This window comes from Brassica rapa, chromosome A06 (assembly GCF_000309985.2).
Source record: "Brassica rapa cultivar Chiifu-401-42 chromosome A06, CAAS_Brap_v3.01, whole genome shotgun sequence".
Lineage (NCBI taxonomy): Eukaryota > Viridiplantae > Streptophyta > Magnoliopsida > Brassicales > Brassicaceae > Brassica > Brassica rapa.
Window position 1 is genome coordinate 6464353 of NC_024800.2, and position 19634 is coordinate 6483986.

The 19634-nt window shown below is 38.8% G+C and overlaps 4 protein-coding genes and 1 long non-coding RNA gene across 7 annotated transcripts; 2 read left to right on the plus strand and 3 right to left on the minus strand.

Annotated features, from left to right (window-relative positions):
• Positions 1-260: 260 nt before the first annotated feature.
• Positions 261-3426, plus strand: LOC103872395 (cinnamoyl-CoA reductase 1). The gene is made up of 5 exons (XM_009150789.3): positions 261-547; positions 647-801; positions 1220-1405; positions 1516-1868; positions 3014-3426. Exons 1-5 carry the CDS (start codon positions 415-417, stop codon positions 3210-3212), a joined length of 1026 nt encoding a protein of 341 aa, XP_009149037.1. The 5' UTR covers positions 261-414; the 3' UTR covers positions 3213-3426.
• Positions 3374-13805, minus strand: LOC103852491 (metal transporter Nramp6). Of its 3 annotated transcripts, XM_033273353.1 has the most exons (14): positions 13580-13801; positions 11963-13480; positions 11814-11855; positions 7011-7047; positions 6876-6916; positions 6529-6607; positions 6342-6446; positions 6115-6224; positions 5834-6015; positions 5688-5757; positions 5443-5616; positions 5106-5342; positions 4934-5029; positions 3374-3795 (listed from the first exon to the last, which is right to left on the minus strand). In XM_033273353.1, exons 2-14 carry the CDS (start codon positions 12023-12025, stop codon positions 3520-3522), a joined length of 1512 nt encoding a protein of 503 aa, XP_033129244.1. In that variant the 5' UTR covers positions 12026-13480; positions 13580-13801; the 3' UTR covers positions 3374-3519. The 3 variants fall into 3 exon arrangements, with proteins under 3 accessions (XP_033129244.1, XP_033129245.1, XP_033129246.1); XM_033273354.1 differs by lacking the exon at positions 11814-11855 and having other exon boundaries at positions 7011-7054; positions 11867-13805; XM_033273355.1 differs by lacking the exons at positions 6876-6916; positions 7011-7047; positions 11814-11855 and having other exon boundaries at positions 11963-13805.
• LOC103872396 lies at positions 4103-4917 on the minus strand. The gene is made up of 2 exons (XR_001959211.2): positions 4592-4917; positions 4103-4511 (listed from the first exon to the last, which is right to left on the minus strand). It is a non-coding gene; the product is annotated as an uncharacterized LOC103872396 (long non-coding RNA).
• Positions 13806-14463: 658 nt separating the features above from the next.
• On the plus strand, positions 14464-16466 carry LOC103872401 (photosynthetic NDH subunit of subcomplex B 1, chloroplastic). The gene is made up of 7 exons (XM_009150793.3): positions 14464-14935; positions 15015-15165; positions 15248-15438; positions 15509-15766; positions 15840-15945; positions 16040-16125; positions 16211-16466. Exons 1-7 carry the CDS (start codon positions 14517-14519, stop codon positions 16377-16379), a joined length of 1380 nt encoding a protein of 459 aa, XP_009149041.1. The 5' UTR covers positions 14464-14516; the 3' UTR covers positions 16380-16466.
• LOC103872400 (putative cyclic nucleotide-gated ion channel 7) lies at positions 16309-19615 on the minus strand. The gene is made up of 6 exons (XM_009150791.3): positions 19209-19615; positions 18551-19121; positions 18256-18468; positions 17861-18174; positions 17252-17600; positions 16309-17182 (listed from the first exon to the last, which is right to left on the minus strand). The coding sequence occupies exons 1-6, from the start codon at positions 19253-19255 to the stop codon at positions 16451-16453; spliced, it is 2226 nt and encodes a 741-aa protein (XP_009149039.1). The 5' UTR covers positions 19256-19615; the 3' UTR covers positions 16309-16450.
• Between the last annotated feature and the right edge of the window lie 19 nt (positions 19616-19634).

Genomic DNA, 19634 nt, shown 5'->3' on the forward strand with positions numbered 1-19634 from the left:
TTATAGAAGATCTATGTCATTATCAAGGATTATTGATAGATATATTACCAAGAGTGAAATGATTGTAGGTGTACATTTCAAAGTTTTGTCCCAAGTTTTTTTTATTCTAAAAGGTGTATTGTTCAAAATAATTCTTCTTCCACCAATCTTTCTATTAAAATTATTATATTTTGTGAGTAAAAGTTATATCATAATTTTTTTTGTCTTTTTGGTAGATATATATGTAAATAAAATATAAATTATGTAGACCAAACACTCATTACCATGGTTAGGTGAAACTTTGACAAGTGTTGCAGCATAAGGATAAAACTTCCTTTGAGGTCTTTATATATACACAAACCGTAACTCACTTTGTAACGACGCATTAATCATTTTCTTCACAAACCGAAGCATATACTTTCGACCGCCGGAAAAATGCCACTCGACGAATCCTCACCGGCCGGGAAAACCGTCTGCGTCACCGGAGCTGGTGGATACATAGCTTCTTGGATTGTTAAGTTACTCCTCGAGAGAGGCTACACGGTCAAAGGAACCGTACGGAATCCAGGTCCAATATTATACTAATCTTTCTTCTTCTTTTTTTATTTGTTGGATTTGATAACTGAGAATATGTGTTTTTGTTAATTTGTTATAATGATTTATGCAGATGATCCAAAGAATACACATTTGAGAGAACTCGAAGGAGCCAAGGAGAGACTGATTCTGTGCAAGGCAGATCTTCAGGACTACGAGGCTCTTAAAACGGCGATTGATGGCTGCGACGGCGTGTTTCACACGGCTTCTCCGGTCACTGACGATCCCGTGAGTATCTTTCTCTGAGTGGTTTTGTATTTTTCTAGCACTTTCTGTGGCTTGTGAGAAAAATGAATAAAATTAGGGTCCTACATGAGATAATGTGCATTGGTATCAAATCGCTTTCGGTTACGAAAATTATTTTGATCTATTAGTAAATATCGCATGAAATAAGTTAAAAACCTTTTGATATATATTATTCATTGGATATGTTGTAGTTTGGTAAAGTATTATTTTGATTTCAAGACGTTGAAATACATGAGAAAATCACTATCCCATTTTCTTCTAATGAATGTATAACATCTGACCAAAAAGATGGTTAGATATTAAATTGCTGGAAGGGGCAAATCAATGAATACTATTAATATGTCAAATTAGGTAGTCATTGATTTTCTTCTAATCAATGAATACTATCAATATTATTCAGGAGCAAATGGTGGAGCCTGCCGTGAACGGAGCCAAGTTCGTAATTAATGCGGCTGCTGAAGCCAAGGTCAAGCGCGTGGTCATCACCTCATCAATTGGTGCAGTCTACATGGACCCGAACCGTGACCCTGAAGCCGTCGTTGACGAAAGTTGTTGGAGTGATCTTGAGTTTTGCAAAAACACAAAGGTCTTCTTGACTTTTAGTTTTGTATTAACTAATTATTATATGATGTGATGTACACAATACTAATTTATTTTGATGTTTGGTCTAATTGGTATTTGTTATGTGTTATGTAGAATTGGTATTGTTATGGCAAGATGGTGGCGGAGCAAGCAGCGTGGGAGACGGCGAAGGAGAAAGGTGTTGACCTGGTGGTTTTGAATCCCGTGCTGGTCCTTGGACCGCCGTTACAGCCGACGATCAACGCCAGTCTCTTCCATGTCCTCAAGTACCTAACCGGGTCAGCTAAGACTTATGCTAATTTGACTCAGGCTTATGTGGATGTTCGCGATGTCGCGCTGGCCCATGTGCTGGTCTACGAGGCACCCACGGCCTCTGGACGTTATCTCCTCGCAGAGAGCGCCCTTCACCGCGGCGAAGTTGTTGAGATTCTGGCTAAGTTATTCCCGGAGTACCCACTTCCAACCAAGTAAGTGAAACGAATACCGCATAATATTTACTAACATAACTACAGTTGGTTCTGAAAGACGAAAAAGAGTTAAAATCAAAGTATTTTTGTTAAAGATTAAAAAATCAACATAAACACATTACTTCGTAATTTTAATATTTATGTAAAATTATATTTAACAGATACATACAGTAAAATAATAAAACTCGACAAATACGTGGTTTTCTAAGTTATAGTTGGAACAGAAACATATTATTTAAAATGCATATATCACAGTTGACTGAAGTAATGCTTGTATCTTTTTTTGAAAAAAGAAGTGCTTGAATCTTTTACAGCTAACTAGTAAGTAAAAGGTAAATGTAAAAGGTTCAAAAAAGGTTCATCATATCATTATCAAGCATTGTGGTCCAAATATAATTCATGTATATTATATACTTGGCACCCATGCACCAATAACGCGTAGTAACCACATAGTTTTCCACTTCTTTAGATATAAAGAACAAAAAGAAATGAAATATGTAGCTATTAAGAGAATGACCTGTCTCAACCCTCAAGTACTCTTCTTTGTTAACAGCATTATTTCGATTATTTTTGTGTAAGACTTTATGTTATACAGTTACATGTATGGCACACGTGCTCATTAGTCATTAGTGTATATCAATACAATAAGTCATCACCAACACTAGTCTATAAACATGAATGCGTGTGTCTAGTTTAGACGATAGTGTGACCGAATCTTGACATAGCTTAAAAGTATAGAAAATTCTTTCAGTTATATTTTTAAACATGAATGTTTTTTCTTTCTTTTACCTCTTCTTATTTTGATTCAGACTCAATGATGCGTGAGTTGGCCCCATGTTCTTTTTTATATAGTTTGTGGTGAAAGTTGGTGTACCAAGAACTCACAACATAAGTCCAAGTCCACTTGTCACCTACTACTAACGTGGACATTTTGTAAACCACAGTATTATATGTTGATAGACATTTTTAATAGATGGTAGTTGTAGTAAATTTAGTCTCTGTTTTTTTTTTTTTTGTAAAAAGGAAATTTAGTCTTTGTTCTTTGCATAACTTTAATTAGACAAATCAATCGCTTTATCGTAAATAAAGTTCAAGAAAGATTGCTTACCCAAAAAGCGATTGTGTTAATTTGGTTAATTGTGCAGGTGCAAAGACGAGAACAACCCAAGAGCCAAGCCATACAAGTTCACTAACCAAAAGATTAAGGACTTAGGCTTAGAGTTCACTTCCACCAAGCAAAGCCTTTATGACACAGTTAAGAGCTTGCAAGAGAAAGGTCATCTTCCTCCACCTCCTCCTTCTACATCACAAGAAAGCCAAAATGGCATCAAGATCGAGTCTTGAATAGCTTATTCCCTGAAGTATCATCCTTAGCGATTGATATATGCTTTCTATTTCAAAAAAAAAAACAAACAAACAGATGTTTTGTTACTGTCTCTGTTTATGTGAAATCCTTGTTTCAAAATATCTTGTCTGAATTTTGATTTTGTCTTGAAGGCTTCAGATGCTTGCTTCATGTTTACTCTATTTAATATATCAGACTAAGTTAACAACTTCATGTTTGTTATATGTAATACATCACAAAAAGTAAACAATGTTTGTTCTATCTTAATAAACTCTTCAGTCAAACTTGCCTGTGACCGCTACTCCATTAGGTATGCATGTTCACAATGTCTTCTCTAGGAAGTGTATCCGCTGTCTGAGAGTTACTAGAGGCTAGTGTGGAGGATTCTCTGCTTTTACGGAAGACAAGGTAACCAATGGCAGCTAAGTAAATGGCAATGCCTGAGAATCCAAGAATTCCTAAGAAGACGACGGCTACAAGCTTCATGTGACCATGAAGAATCAGCTTGATGAAACTGCTTAATAGATAATATATGTTGATACCCATAATAAGTCCACCAATGATCCACGTCACAGATGAAATCTACAGAAAAAAAAAAGACACGATCAATGATATTATATAGAGTTGTTTACACCATGGGTCACATTCTGAGTTTGTCTTACATTCAGAGACACATTCAACATTTGAGGCACTTTTCCTTGTCACTTGCTAGTTGATCGGACAATAATACCCTAAATGAGAGTTTTGTTTTTAATTTCAACTTCATTTATTTATTTGTTTGTATCTCAAATATTGATAAATATAAATAAATAAATTTAATGTAATAAATTTTAACTTTTCATCCTCTACATTTTGACATCTATTTATATATACTTTAGAAATTTAAAAATAAAAACATAGAAAATGATTTTATAATTAAAATATTTTAGATAGTATTGGATGGATAAGCCATCCACAAGAAAAAAAATATAAATGAATGAATTATAGACAAAGAAAATGTGGATATAATTTAAAAAGTGATAATTAGATTTCATCAAATATATGAATTTATAGTTTGTGTTCGATGTAGAAAATGTAAGAAAGATAATCTTCTTTGTGGATAAAATTTTCCAGGTTGAAGCCACCCACTAGTTCCTAGAGATCTATTCAACCATCCACACATAACACATCCACGCTTCATCTATCCACACACCACTTATCCACGCAACCCCATCCACACGCTATCCGTCCACATCTTTTACAGATCTGGATTCTGAAATCGTAACTTTGCAGATCTGGATTTTGAAATCCACAACACACTGAGAATCGATTAAAAAGATTAAAAAGATCAGACAATTTCAGAGAATCTAGGATTTAGAAGATCAGAATGTCAAACTACCTTCTTCTTTTTTTCTACATCTTTTCATTTTTTTACAAACGGTAGTCTTTCAGTTCGCCTTTTTTCTTTTGTGTTAGGGAGAGAAAAAAAAAAGAAGTGATAGAATAATTGGAAGATGAAATTTGGATAAAGTCACGTTGAAAGAATGAGAGAAACAAGAAAAAAAGTAAAAAAGTGTTAATGTACAGATTTTTTCAGTTAGGGAGTTTTTGGTCTTTTTAACACTAGAAAGTGTCTTACAAGCACATTGTGTCCTGCAGTGTAATTGATAAGACAAAATGTGCCTCCAAATGTAAAAAATTCTATATGATCCATATATATAAGGGAAGTAAAAGTTATTACCAGGAGTGAATTGGCGTGTGAGCCCATTTTGGTTTTGCTGCATGTGAATTTGAGAAGTGGGACTAAAGCAAATGGGAGCTCAAAAGATAAGACCATCTGCAAACAGATAAGATGATTAATGTTTAATTATGTATAGTATGATTAAGAGATTGGATCTGAGATAATGAGTTACCGAGGCAATGATGATTAACTTTCCGGCTCCAGCTGAGCCACCTATGAGAGCTACAATTAAACGTGGGATTATAGCTAAACATCTTGTTAAGAAGTTTCTGAGCCATGGCCTTATTGTTAAATTAAGAAACCCCTGCATTACGTATTGTCCAGCATATGTTCCAGTTATCGTTGAACTCTGACCCGAAGCAAGCAACGCAATAGCAAAAAGCTTTGAGCTCCATTTACCCACAACGTTCTGTGGTAATCATAAGAATGCAAGAAGTATATATATCCTTTAGTCTTAAGTTACTTATGCAAGAGGTTGAAACCAAAGCTTGTAGGGTTTAAGGACTTACACGTAGAAGAAACGAAGCTTTGTTTAAATCCAAATCTTCACAGCTAGCTTGATCTTCTGGACTCAAATCTGAGGCATTACAAACAGCACCACTCACTGATATCACGGAGACATTTATGAGGAATGCCACCGTAAGTGCTAATCCGCTTTCTATCATGTAATACCGACAAGCTTCCTATAGATGACAACGAGGAACTTAGACTCATAACATCAACGAAAGGTTATGTATGTTAGGTGATTAATCACCTTGATGCCGGTTACTGAACGAGGAATCTTTCTAGAGAGAACTAAAGCTGAGTGTAGAAAGAGGTTGTGCCTGTGAAGAAGAAACATATGAGAACTTCTTTGTAATTTGGTTGGGGAGAGAGAGAGAGAGACAGATAGTTTCTTACGGCATAACCATGGCACCGAGGAGAGAGATGGCTAATCCAGTTGCACCATTTCCCTTCAACTGTGGAACAAAGAGACCATAGAGGACTTCTTTTGGGTCTGGCTTTGAGTAATGAAGCTCAATAAGGAAGCATACAGCAATGGTTAACACAAGAAACGCAATCAAGAACTCGAGCTTCCTAATCTGAAAAGAACAAACTTAGCAATGTAAAAGCCTCAAGAAACAGATAAGAATAAAAAACCAAGATATGTAAGAGCAGTATAAAAAATAAAATATATATACCCCATATTTTTGAAGTGCAAGAAGAATCAATGTACTAAACCCTGTGAGAAGAACACCAATCCAAACCGGGATATTGAAAAGCATGTTTAAAGCAAATGCTGTTCCAATTACTGTACACAGAGAAAATCAATAACTGACTATTAATTATATCATTTTCTTGAGATATTGAAAAGGGGAAAATGAAAACTTAATCACTGCAAGACTAAAAAAAGACGATCATGCCATGCCTTCTGGAATGTCACAAGCGACTACAGCGATTTCGGCTACTACCCATAACATGAAGTTTGGAACTTTGGAGTACTCAGCTCTACAATGCTCGGCTAGATGCTTCCCTGCAATAGTCTACTATAAGCAACTAATGTGTATATAAAGATTAGAAAGAAGATAGACTTTTATTAGATTTTAGAGTTGAACCTGTGACAACACCAAGATTTGCAGCCAGAGACTGAATCACCAACGCTGCACATGACGCCACCAATATGATCCAGAGTAACTGTTCATTGTTACCAGTATCGTTTTATCAAAATCAGTAAAACCTGAGGTCTAGATAGATTGTGTTCCAGTGTTACAAAAAAAAAGATAGATTGTGTTCCAAAACTAGATTTAGCTTTCTTTTTTTTTTACTAAAAGGCTTAAATTTAGAGTTTTCGTTAACATTTGATAAAGGACGTTGTAATAAATATATATATATATATACACAATCAATGCAAACCGTAAACGTTAACAAAGAATCGAGGCCTAGTAAAGGTTAATTAACGTACTTCATACTTGTATTGAGCTCCTGATTGCAGATCAGTCTCAACTGTAACAAAAAGAGTGAAAAAAAAATTGCATGGCTTTGTGTGTATAATATATAAAGTGGTATATTTTTTTGGAAAATAAAGAGCGAATCTTACAGTTTCCAGGATCAATGTAAGCAATGGAAACAAGAAACTCAGATCTCTTAGAAACACAAAGAGTTATAAGAACAACTTTTCTTATTAGCTTTAGAAACTACTCAAAACTAAAGCTCTCAATATGTTTCACTTAGATCATATGGAACACCTCTCCATTAGACCTATATTTATATGAAAGACAATTCCCTTTAACATGTGGGATATGGAAAACACAAACCTAACCTAAATAGAAACTTCCTTTTCCTATTTCTAGGTTTCCTTATTGTGTTTATCTTAACATATTAAACATCTAATAATATGTTAAGTTTCCACAAGCTTGGAATTATCCAACATTCACCCCCTTAATTCCAACTTGAATTAGGGAGATCAATTTCTTGAACTCCGATTAAGCTCCTCATTTGCTTGAACATAATCCTTGCTAATGGCTTGGTAAGGATGTCGGCCTTCTGCTCAACACCCGGCACATGCTCCACTTCGATATGCCCGTTCTCCACACACTCACGAATGAAGTGATATTTCTTGAGTACATGCTTACTCCTTCCATGGAAAACTGGATTCTTGGTTAGAGCAATGGCTGATTTGTTGTCGATCCTAAGCTTGACTCTCTCGCCTTCTTTGCTTAGTATCTCACTCAACAATTCCTTGATCCATATAGCTTGCTTCGCTGCTTCTGTTGCTGCCATGAATTCTGCTTCGCATGATGACAATGCAACCGTCTGCTGCTTCTGCGACGTCCAAGTAATCAGTGATGAACCGTAGTAGAATGCATGTCCTGACGTGCTCCTCCCGTCATCGAGATCAATGTTGTGACTGCTGTCACTATAACCAACGACACTCCTTGACCCATCTCTCTTGAAGAACAGACCGAAGTTTGTTGTTCCTTTCACATACCGCAGTATGTGCTTGATGGCTTGTCCGTGAGAGTTTCTCGGATTGTGCATGTATCTGCTAAGAACACCTACTGCGTAACACAGGTCGGGTCTTGTGTGAAGCAGATACCTCAAACATCCTATGATTCTTCTGAACTCGGTAGCATCTATCTCTTGTTCATCTTCAGCTTTTGAGATCTTCAAATTCGCCTCCATTGGAATTTGAGTTGCGTTACACGCTTCCATCTTTGTGTCACGCAGGATTCCTTGAGCATACCTCTCTTGTTTTATTCTGATTCCGTCTGCTCCTTGAATCACCTCTATGCCAAGGTAGTACGTTAGCTTACCTAGATCTGACATCTCGAACTTCTTAGACATCTCCTCCTTGAATTGCCTAATCACCTTAAGTGAAGTCCCTGTCACAAATAGATCATCAACGTAGATGGCAATGATCAAGACGTCTCCTCCTTCAGTCTTGCAGTACACTGATGGTTCCTTCGTGCACTTCTCAAATCTCATCTCCTTGAGAACCTGATCGAGTTTTACATTCCATGCCCTGGGTGCCTGGCGTAACCCATACAAAGCCTTGTGTAACACATATACTCGATCCTCTTCTCCTTTCTTTTCGAAACCTTCAGGTTGAGTTACATACACTAACTCCTTTAGATCTCCATTCAAGAAAGCGGTCTTCACGTCCATGTGATGTATCTCCCAACCGTTCGTTGCTGCGAGGGCTATTAAGAGCCGAATGGTTTCAAGTCTTGCCACTGGTGCAAACACTTCGTCGAAATCTATTCCTTCTCTTTGTACATAGCCTTTTGCCACAAGTCTCGCCTTATACTTGCTCACTGTACCATCCGCCTTTCTCTTGATCTTGAAGATCCACTTCAACCCTATGGGTTTCACTCCAGCCGGTCTATCCACAAGTTTCCATGTCTTGTTTCTTGTGATAGACTCCAACTCGGCCACCATCGCTTCAACCCATTCTCGTACGTGTTCAGCTTCAAAATAGTTCTCTGGCTCGCCATCCACTGTGAGCAACAGCATTGCACTTTCTTGATCTGCAAGTAACACATAATCATCGAGATATCTTGGTTTTGTTATGGTTCGGCCTTGTCTGGTCACCAGCGGTTGACCTCACCGTTTTGGTTTGCATTGTGATCCGCATCTTCTTCTTCTTCCTCATCTTGGTTTATAGCTTCCTGTTCATGATCCTCACCTTGATCATTACCTTCTTCTATATCACCCTCATGTGGAAGCTTAAGCATGCTCGGTTCACAATCATCTTGGTTTGTTGTAGACGCCCAGTCCCAAGCTTTCTCTTCATCGAAAATCACATCTCTACTCACCATCACCTTCCTTGTGTCTGGATCATAAAGTCTGTAGGCTTTGGAACCCGGCTCAGTTCCAAGATTGACCATACTCTTTGATCTCTCATCCAACTTCTTCAGATAAGGACCAGTGATTTTCGCATGAGCTACACAACCGAATATCCTCAAGTGCTTGATATTTGGTTTCCTCGATGTAAGGCACTCGTATGGTGTTTGATTCTTCAAGGCTTTTGTAGGAACTCTGTTGATGAGGTAAGTTGAATGTCGTACAGCTTCACCCCACAAGTAGTTCGGCATCTTCATTGCCTTCAGCATACTTCTTGTCATTCCCATCAAGGTTCGGTTTCTCCTCTCCACAACACCGTTTTGTTGAGGTGTGTAAGGCGCGGTTAGGTGCCTTTTAACTCCATTCTCTTCACAGAATAGATTGAACTCAGCTGAGGTAAACTCTCCTCCTCTATCGGTGCGAAAGGTTTTGATGGTTGACCCGGTCTGCTTCTCTACACTCTCTTTAAACCTTTTGAATCGATCGAATACCTCACTCTTCTCCTTCAATAGCATAACCCACATATACCTAGAGAAGTCATCGATCAATACAAAGACATACTTATTATTTGCAGGCGTTGGTGGTGTGATTGGACCACACAAATCTCCATGCAATAACTCTAATGGCTTTGTCGCACGAAACATGGCTTTGGTCGGGAATGACTGTCTGATCTGCTTTCCTGCGAGACATGCGTCACACACGCTTTCTTCGTGTGTTACACACGGCATTCCTACGACCATCTCCTTCCTTACCATGTTGTTCATCACTCCATAGCTTATATGTCCTAGTCGAGCATGCCACCTCCATGTAGCATCTACGTCCCTGACATGTAAACACTCCGGGTAGCTTATCTCCATAGGGGTCTTGTAGAGACGGTTTGGAGATCTTGTCACACGAACTAGCAACCTTCCATGCGAATCTGTGAGCGTTAAGTAGACATCTTTCATGTTAACCTCACATCCGTTCTCTGTTGCTTGCCCAAGACTCAATATATTGTGCTTCAGATCGGGTATGTAGTATATGTCCTTGAGTGCCTTCTTCTCTCCAGTCTTGCACACAAAGGTAACCACACCCTTTCCTACAATGTCAACACACGATCCATCACCAAACTTCACCTTCCCTTTGGTGTTGAGATTCAAACTCGAAAAGAACTCCTTGTTCCCTGTCATGTGATTGCTCGCTCCATTATCCAAATACCAGACACTTGCATTGCCTTTGTCGATATCAAGATTCTTCGGAATCACCTTATCTTCATTCAAAAACACCACCTCGTGTACATAGAGTGCATCAGCCTCTTCTGTCTCGTTTAGGTTAGTTTCTTGATTCTTCTCTGTCTTTTCGGGACAGACAGTTGCGTAGTGACCAGGCTTGTCACATCTCCAACATATCAGCTTTGAACGATTCTTCTTCGAGTTGTTATCTTCGGTGTGTGACGCACGGTTTTGGTTGTGTGACCTACCTCGACCTCTGCCTCTACCGTTCCGTCCTCTTCCTCTACCACGGGAATTCTCATAGCCCCTCTGACTATGCTCTTCATTGTTCGAAAACATCAGCTTCCCTTGGTCTTCTTTCTGAGTTTCTTCTCCTACACGCTCCTCGTACGCTTTAAGCCTTCCTACTATGTCTTCAAACCCCGTCGAGTTGAGATCTAGGACTTGCTCAAGTGATGCTACGATCTGGATATACTTGTGTCTTGGAAGACCCTTCAAGAACTTCTTGACCATCTTGGATTCTTCTATGTTTTCTCCCAACGAGGTTGCTTTGGATGATAGGCCCGATATCTTCCCCGCGAAGTCATCGACCGTATCTGAATCATCCATCTTCAACCTGTCAAACTCCGCCATCAACGTCTGAAGTCTCGCCTCCCTTACACGATCAGCTCCTAGGTGTCGCGACTTGATGGCGTTCCAGATCTCTTTTGATGCGGTTTGTTCTCCCACCTGGAGAATCAATGTTTCGGGAACAGATTGAAACAAAAGAGCTATCGCAACATCGTTCTTCTTTTGATCATCTGAACCGGGTTCGATTGTGTCCCACACTTCATGAACACGTAGTAGAACCTTCATCCTCATCGACCAAACTGTGTAGTTTGTCGATGACAACATCGGACATTGGATGGATGTAGATCCAAAGTCCTTCGTGCGTGGAGCCCTAGTCACGTCAGCCATCTTGCCGTCGCGATCTCTTGTTCACAAGCACCAGGATCTTAAGCTACAACTTAAGCTTAGATCGAGTCTCCAACCTGGCTCTGATACCAATTCAGATCTCTTAGAAACACAAAGAGTTATAAGAACAACTTTTCTTATTAGCTTTAGAAACTACTCAAAACTAAAGCTCTCAATATGTTTCACTTAGATCATATGGAACACCTCTCCATTAGACCTATATTTATATGAAAGACAATTCCCTTTAACATGTGGGATATGGAAAACACAAACCTAACCTAAATAGAAACTTCCTTTTCCTATTTCTAGGTTTCCTTATTGTGTTTATCTTAACATATTAAACATCTAATAATATGTTAAGTTTCCACAAGCTTGGAATTATCCAACAGAAACCCAGGGCCTAAGTATGAGAAGAAGTTTTTCCAGCTCTCTTTCTGCATGCAACAATAATAATATGTAAACAAACATCAAAAACTAGAAGACCCTCTCTCTTTTTTTTCTTGGACCCAAATTTGAGAAAGAAAGGAAAGAAGACAGAAACCTCAGAGACAAGGATCTTATTAGAGTTGGAGTTGGAGAAACTTGTGCTGCCTCCACTTGCCATTGCCTCTGTTATGTCTCTTCTCTTCTCTCTGTCTATTATGCCAACATCCAAAGTTCTGTAAAGAGGATATATATGTATATATACAGATGCGCGTGTATAAGTCAAATGTAAGAGAAAATCGAACTAAGAAACTCATTTAAGAATAATTTTGGCATTTGCATTAATGAAAAGAAAAAAATAAAGGAATGGTGGTGCTTTAGGAAAGTAATCTCTAAATTTATTAATGCAATCTATACTATATCATTTTGTCTATTTTAAAAATTTATAATAAATAAATTCTTAGGAAAAAGCTGAAATCAATACTTTTGGAAAAGGTTATATTAGATTACAAAAATTCTTCAATTCATATTCCTCAAATTTTCAAATGGTAAATAAGTAATGTCCAAAAATTTAAATATGTTTCCGAAAAAGAAAAAGATCTTAGCAAAAGAAGAAGTGATTTAAAAATGGTGCCAAGTAAACCAACTTCAAAGGCTTAACCATTAACAACAGTAAGACAACCCGTAAAGACAAAGACGGGACCCACGAGGAAGTGCGCCTGGTTAGGATCTAAGAGGGGGACCCACTACACTTTTACTTTGGTAAGATTCGATAGTCAACACTCAATACTTGTGTTTCAGTTATAATCGACACGTATCACTGAGGACGCGTAATTAGTACTCTAATTAATATACCCCTTCAATTTACTTTGATCTTCTTTTTTTTGTATAGGAGATTTGATTTTTTTTTCTTGCATGTAATTGACGACCTTTTAGGCTATATAAGACACGAGCCGGAGCCATTAGTTTTCAACGTAGGTCAAGGAATATGCTAAAGTTGAATTCGACCTCCACAATGCACGGCTGTTATTTTATTAAGAAGTTTTTTTTTTTAAACGAATAGAAAAGGATAAAATCTTTCTTAAATCTTTAAAGAAGACTACTTAAATGTGACACGATGAACACAGTTTTTTTCCCTGAAGTTGCAACATTCACCTTTCTCTCTAATCATGATACTGTACCATATGAATCTGAATATTGTAATAGCGTTACCATTCATTCAAAGATATATATACAAGTATGAAACTACTGCGACCTATATATATCTTTTCATTTTTTTTGGACAACATTGTACTAAGCATAACCCAAAAACATCTCTATACAACGCAAGAAAAATAAAAACAGAACACTTGAGCGTACGGTAGCAAAATCTCGTTGTGTTAAATAATCTTTGGAAAGAAACAACATGCATGGTACTCAATTAGCTTTCAGGATTGCACTTAACTTTATTTATCACTCTCGCTCTTCTTTTTGGCCTTCGTTGTTGTTGTTGTCTCTGCAACTAGTCAACTACGCAACAGTCTTGGTATCGGAAGCAGCCTATGAGATGGTCGTTTGTGAGACCAACTGCTTGCATGAAGGAGTAAATAAACGTTGGACTGACGCTGCGAAAGCCTCTTCGTACAATATCTTTGCTCTTCACAGGGACTTGTCTTCCATACCTGAACTGGCTCTGTGTAGGCCCCTTATTGTTCACAAAGTTCCACATGTACTTCTTAAATGATCCATGTTCAACTATAAGCAGGGAAGCAAAGAGAAAGATACGAAACATAAGAGAGCCAACAGATAGTAGAAGAGAGTACATTCTCAACAGATTGAGGCGTGGTCGTCCAGGCACATCGTTTCCGACCATCAGCGAAGCAGTCACTGTTACTAACTTCTTTCTTCTTAACCTGCTTCCTTCTCCCCGCCGCACATGTACCAGAGGAGGAGACAGACCCGCTTCACCTCACAGCCTTAAGAAGCCGCCGCGCTCAAAGGCGACGACTCGCAAGAAGAGGACGCATCAGAGGAATATGAAGCAGTCATCGAGGTTATGTTCCTTCGGTATTCACTGATCTAGTACTAAATCTACAGAATTTGCTAATTCCAAAACATATTTAGAGAGAGTAATAGCGAAAAATCTAGGCTTTATATAGCTAATGAAGCTTTTAATTCCCGTTTTAAGGAATCTTCTAGCAAACCAAGCCAAGTTACTTACGGTGGGTAGAAACAATGAGAAAGCGATAAAAATCACAGAGAAAAAGACTTGAAACAGCGACGAGAAAACCCTTTTGACTTCAGAAAAACCCAGAAAAACTTCTGAACGACGAGAGACAGAGAAGAGAAGAAGGTCGTTCACTAGTCACCGCTTGTCAGTCACGTCATCGTTTAGTTCTTCTTTTTCATTCGACCCAACAATAAGATGGGTTTGATTACTGTAATGTTTAAGCATATTCTTAATGTCTTAATGATTCAGATTACTATATTAGGGAATGTTTTGCTCGTGTAATCTCAAGATTTATTACTATGAGACAAAATTAAATGAATTATTTATTCTAAGGTGGAAAAGTAACAACAATTGGGACCCACTTATCCTAGTTTCGAACGTGATCTCTTCTCTTTCCTTAAACATTCAAAACATCCAAAAACTTTTTCCATTCTTTGGCTCAAAACACCTTCAACACTCTCCCATGGCTTCACTTCCTCAATCACCCAAACCCATCTCTCCCTTCTTCAAAACGCCGCCGTTTTCCACCAAACGACTCGTCTTCCTCAACTTCCAAACCCGGCTACCCTCCAGATCCCTCGATGTATCAGTCAACCTCAAGAAGAAGAAGAGCGCGTGGCTCGACCCATTCGACGACGGTGAAGACCTCAATAACGAATACGGTTCACTCTTCGCCGACGGAAAGCAAGAAGAGGACCCCAGACCACCGGATAATCCTGATAACCCATACGGGTTCTTGAAGTTCCCAATGGGTTACACCGTCGAGCTCGCTTCTTTGCCGCTGAAAATCAGAGGAGATGTCCGACGGTGTTGCTGCGTCGTCTCCGGCGGTGTTTACGAGAATCTACTATTTTTCCCGACGATTCAGCTACTTAAAGACAGGTAAAAAAAGTTAAAAAAAAAAGTCTTTTTTACTGAAAATGCAGAACATTGTCTGAACGTTTTTCATGTTGTTTGTAAGGTACCCTGGTGTTCAGGTAGATGTCTTAACGACAGAGAGAGGAAAACAAACTTACGAGTTAAATAAAAACGTGAGATGGGCTAATGTGTATGATCCAGACGATCATTGGCCTGAACCTGCTGAGTATACAGACATGATCGGACTTCTCAAAGTTTGTACCTTTTAAAAAAAAAACCTTTTTGTTGTTCTGTTTTTTAATCAGACATGTTTAAATTAACTTTTAAATGTTACAGGGAAGGTACTATGACATGATTCTATCCACAAAGCTCGCAGGGTTAGGCCACGCAGCGTTCTTGTTCATGACAACGGCTAGAGACAGAGTTAGCTACATTTACCCAAATGTCAACTCAGCTGGAGCTGGTCTGATGCTATCTGAAACCTTTACAGCTGAAAACACCAACCTTTCTGAATTAGGTTATAAAATGTGAGTTAGTTAGCTTCTTTCACAAGGCAATCAGAATGGAAAGTTTTATTGACTGTTTTATGGTTTTCAGGTATGACCAGATGGAGGATTGGTTAGGAAGACCGTTCAGGAGTGTTCCAAGGACTCCTGTGCTGCCACTTAGGGTGTCGGTTTCACGGAGATTGAAAGAGGTTGTTGCTAACAAGTACAGGGAAGCTGGAGTGGAGACAGGGAAGTTTATAGTGATCCATGGGATCGAATCAGATTCAAAGGCGTCGATGCAATCAAAAGGAGATAGTGATAGTTTGCTTCCACTTACAAAATGGGCTCAGATAACAAGGGGTATAAGGTAACTATACAACCTTAGAGTTGTATATGTTTTTGCTGAAATGTCGATTTTCATATTCTGAAAAAAATGGCAGGGGATTCAAGCCGGTCTATGTGATTCCACATGAGAAAGAGAGAGAAAACGTTGAAGAATATGTGGGTGATGATACATCTATAGTCTTCATCACAACACCAGGACAGGTATCTCTAAGCCTTAGGCATCTGACTTGTATCTACTGAAAAAAGGTTGAGAAACTTTAATCTAACTTGATTCCATTTCTTGACCTTTACTTAGTTGGCTGCTCTGATAAATGATTCTGCTGGAGTTATCGCTACAAACACAGCTGCTATTCAACTAGCTAATGCTAGAGACAAACCAAGGTGAAACTTATCTGATTAGGACGGACACTGATCAGTTATTTTTCAATAACTGACATGTGTGTGTTTGTTGTTCTTCTTCTTACAGTATTGGGTTGTTCTCTTCAGAAGAGAAAGCAAATCTCTTTGTACCAGACGCAGAAGAGAGGAGTAACTGTGTCATTGTTGCTTCAAAGACTGGGAATCTAGCCGATATCGACGTAGGAGCTGTTAAAAATGCAATGCAGGTCTTTGAAGGATCATTGGCTCTTGTGTAAATAATCTTAAAAAGTTTGTAAAACAAGTTACATAATATATATAGCATTTTATGTGTATATAATAAATGCATTTATTCAGCATCAAAATCAGGTTCCGGAGGCTTTTGCAGATTCAACAACCTCTTTGAACTCTCTGTGCTCCTTAGTCTGTGACCTTTCAATGCATTAGCAGCAAATCTCGAAGCAAATATCGTCGAACGTAGTCTAGAAGAAGACTCGGTTCTTGTAAACACTGGAGTCCTCTCGTCTTCCTCCTCAGCATCATCATCATCATACTCATCTTCATAACCCATCTCGTCTTCCTCTTCTTCAATCCTTCTCAGCTCAGCGTTCTTCCTTCTCGAATGGCGACGCCAAGCAGCTTGGATGAAGGAAGAAGCCCAAGTTCTCCATTGCTGAGAGTAAAACCTAAACGTCTGTTGAACCTGTCGGCTATGAAGTCTCCTAAACTGACTTGCTACAAACTTGAGCTCTTCGGCTTCGAGAGCGAAAGCCTCTACTTCAGTCAGAGCCTTTACCGTTCTTGTGGAAGAAGGTAGGTTTGAGCCTGCTTTAGGATCAAGCGCCCAAGTCAGAAGCTCTTCACCGCAAAAGTCTCCTTCTTTCAGTAACCCTCTGTTGAAGAAACCGCTTCTTCCTCCATCTGTGGTTACACTCTCTAACCGGCCTCGGATTATGAAGAGCATTTCGTTAACCGGGTCTCCCTCACGGACAATGTAAGTACTCTCCGTGTAGAGACTTGGCTTTAACCTCTCGCAGATCGCGTCAAGTAATCTTTCATCCATATTAGCAAACAGAGGAACCTGCATAAACAGAACACATTCTTAGTTCCTTGTAAAGCAAGTTTAAGCATTATGATTCTGAAGACTCACCCTCCTAACTAAATTCAGACAGAGATGGCGTTTTATGTCTCTCCTTAGATCCTTTGGTAAACTCTGGACTATGTTCTCTTCGTCCACGCCTCTTGTTTCTAACCATTTGTATTGATCATAGCGTCTGACTCTTTCCCTAAGGTTCTGTGGAAGTGACCTGTGGTGCATCCACTGTTCCGAGTCACGTCTTTTGATCCTCATCTCCTCAAGACGAACGGTAAGTGACTGAAGATAAGTCTGCATGTTCCCGATCAGAAGCGCGAAAAGAAGAAGCCCAGCTATAGCAATCGCAATGGAGAACAGAACCTCTCCTGGAAATGTACTTGTTTGCAGCCCTTGACCTAACGTACTGTGCAAGAAACACCATATTGTTTAAAAGTTAAAACCAATGTTCAAAATGTTGCTAAGACTACTAAAAGCTTTATAGAAGATTACTATTTAAGCAGCCGCAAACCGATATTTTGAATGTCTAGACCGACTTTAAAAAAAGAGATCGGTTTAAAAAGACATTTTGTTTAGCCTCAATTTGCCCCCTAAACCGATTTTTAGAACATTGTCTAAAACACCGCACAAGAAACAGGTGCATTCATAGATTTTGACGCAGTTTACCTGAGATTTTGAAGACCCCACCAAAGACAATAACAGAACTTGGAGAAAAACGTTGTTGATGATACAATGCCTGAAGATATAGCCTGGCCATAGATCCCATAGTTGAACTTTGCATCATCTGCTTTAGCAGAACAGTTGCTCTTGAGAAGCTCAGGGACTGTCTTGATCCACTCTGTTTCACGGCTGCTCACAAATTTGGTTCCACAATACAGAATCTGAACACATAGTTTTGGATCTGGTTGGACTTTACACGCAAATCTCCAACAAGTATCATTACGTTCCACTGACAACATATACCAGAAAGCTCCAGTTATCTGCCAAAAAAAAACGTAAATGACACAATCATAACAACACCTAATCAAAACAAGAGTTATGTATAGATTAGAGACACTTACGTGGCTTGCAAGCATATACCAGAGGAGATAATAAGCAGCACCAGCCCAAGCTCCTTCAGCAAAAGCTCCCGCAGTCTTCTTTAGTTCCGACGTTAACGGTATAAACCTAACGAATCTTGGAATGTACTGCGTGATTACAATGTTCAACAGAGCTGTTTTCGTAGGTAACACATCCATTCCTTTTGATCCGTGAAGAAACTTCCATACCGCAATCTACAAAACCCCACAAAAAAAAACCCTAATCAAGTCCTTCTGATGAAACCTAGAGTGTTGATCAAGGCTCTATTATTTTTACCTGCGGTAAGGGAAGCACTGCGAGGAAATCAACAATGAAATAACGTGTTAAATACCGTTGAGCGATCTTAGCAGGATCAATCACAAGCTCACCACGACCAAACACACGAGAAGAAGGAGCTATGTAAGCTGTACGAAACTGAAGAGCCATTCTAGTTAGATAAAAGACGTCAAGAATCGTTCTAAGAGTCGTTGTTGTAACGGCTAGCTTCGTGTCGATCCCTATACAGCTGCTCCCCGAGTTGTCCACAATGGGGAGATAGAAGAAGAGCGGGTCAACGGAGACAGCTAAAATACAAGAAATGACCAACATTCTGTTCCATATGAGGAGTGTTTTGTCTTGAGGGTCGAAGATTTTCTTCTCTGATATTCTTAGATCTTCAGGGAAAACAGCTCTCGTTACGGATTTGCCGATGGAAAACAGACCTTCTGATCCGATTTTGACACCTTCCCTGAAAGATTTGGAGGCTCTCTTCTTTTCGCTACCTCGATTCTTGACGGGGAATCCGAAACAGTTTCTCTTCGTCATCATTCCAGTAGAATGAGAAGCACTTGAATCTAGATCATCTAACCTGTGAAACGCTTATTTATTTATCAGAAGAAACTGTTAGGGAAACAAAAGAATAAAATATTTGCGTTTTTTCTTTTCTTTTTGTTACCTAACAAATTTTTCTCGCTGGCCGCTTATGTATTGGGATTTATACATGTTCTTGAGAAACAATCACATGTGTGCTGTGTACGTTTCATGCGTGTAATCTAGCAAGATCACCCCCAAAACATAAAACCTAATTTCACCCCCAGATCTCGATTATATGAAATAAAAATAAAAACTTGGGAGAAAAAGACTAGAACAGCCAACAAATGAGAGCATTAAAAGATCTGAATTTCTCAATTAATTACAGTGATATTCGATAACGTTGAAAAAAGTGAATGATTTTGCATAATCTAGCTAGGGCTAAAAGGAAACTTGAGAAAGAAGAAAATGAGGGTTCCTACTTGGCATGGTTGATATAAGCCTTAATAATCTTAATCATACACTAATGACAAACAATTAGCCTTGAAGGTGGTGGACACGTGTTCCTCCC

Excerpts from the sequence above, each read along its gene's own strand:
- LOC103872395 (XM_009150789.3), top strand. The coding sequence starts at position 415 with ATGCCACTCGACGAATCCTCACCGGCCGGGAAAACCGTCTGCGTCACC. Across the intron at positions 802-1,219 it reads CTCCGGTCACTGACGATCCC|GAGCAAATGGTGGAGCCTGC; the intron begins GTGAGTATCTTT and ends AATATTATTCAG. Across the intron at positions 1,406-1,515 it reads AGTTTTGCAAAAACACAAAG|AATTGGTATTGTTATGGCAA; the intron begins GTCTTCTTGACT and ends TGTGTTATGTAG.
- LOC103852491 (XM_033273353.1), bottom strand. The coding sequence starts at position 12,025 with ATGGCAAGTGGAGGCAGCACAAGTTTCTCCAACTCCAACTCTAATAAG. Across the intron at positions 5,758-5,833 it reads CTCGGTGCCATGGTTATGCC|GCACAACCTCTTTCTACACT; the intron begins GTAAGAAACTAT and ends TCTTCTTCACAG. Across the intron at positions 5,030-5,105 it reads AGTTAATCATCATTGCCTCG|ATGGTCTTATCTTTTGAGCT; the intron begins GTAACTCATTAT and ends ATCTGTTTGCAG.
- LOC103872401 (XM_009150793.3), top strand. The coding sequence starts at position 14,517 with ATGGCTTCACTTCCTCAATCACCCAAACCCATCTCTCCCTTCTTCAAA. Across the intron at positions 14,936-15,014 it reads ATTCAGCTACTTAAAGACAG|GTACCCTGGTGTTCAGGTAG; the intron begins GTAAAAAAAGTT and ends GTTGTTTGTAAG. Across the intron at positions 15,439-15,508 it reads TCTGAATTAGGTTATAAAAT|GTATGACCAGATGGAGGATT; the intron begins GTGAGTTAGTTA and ends TATGGTTTTCAG.
- LOC103872400 (XM_009150791.3), bottom strand. The coding sequence starts at position 19,255 with ATGTATAAATCCCAATACATAAGCGGCCAGCGAGAAAAATTTGTTAG. Across the intron at positions 19,122-19,208 it reads CAGCGAGAAAAATTTGTTAG|GTTAGATGATCTAGATTCAA; the intron begins GTAACAAAAAGA and ends AGCGTTTCACAG. Across the intron at positions 17,183-17,251 it reads GTCTGAATTTAGTTAGGAGG|GTTCCTCTGTTTGCTAATAT; the intron begins GTGAGTCTTCAG and ends CTGTTTATGCAG.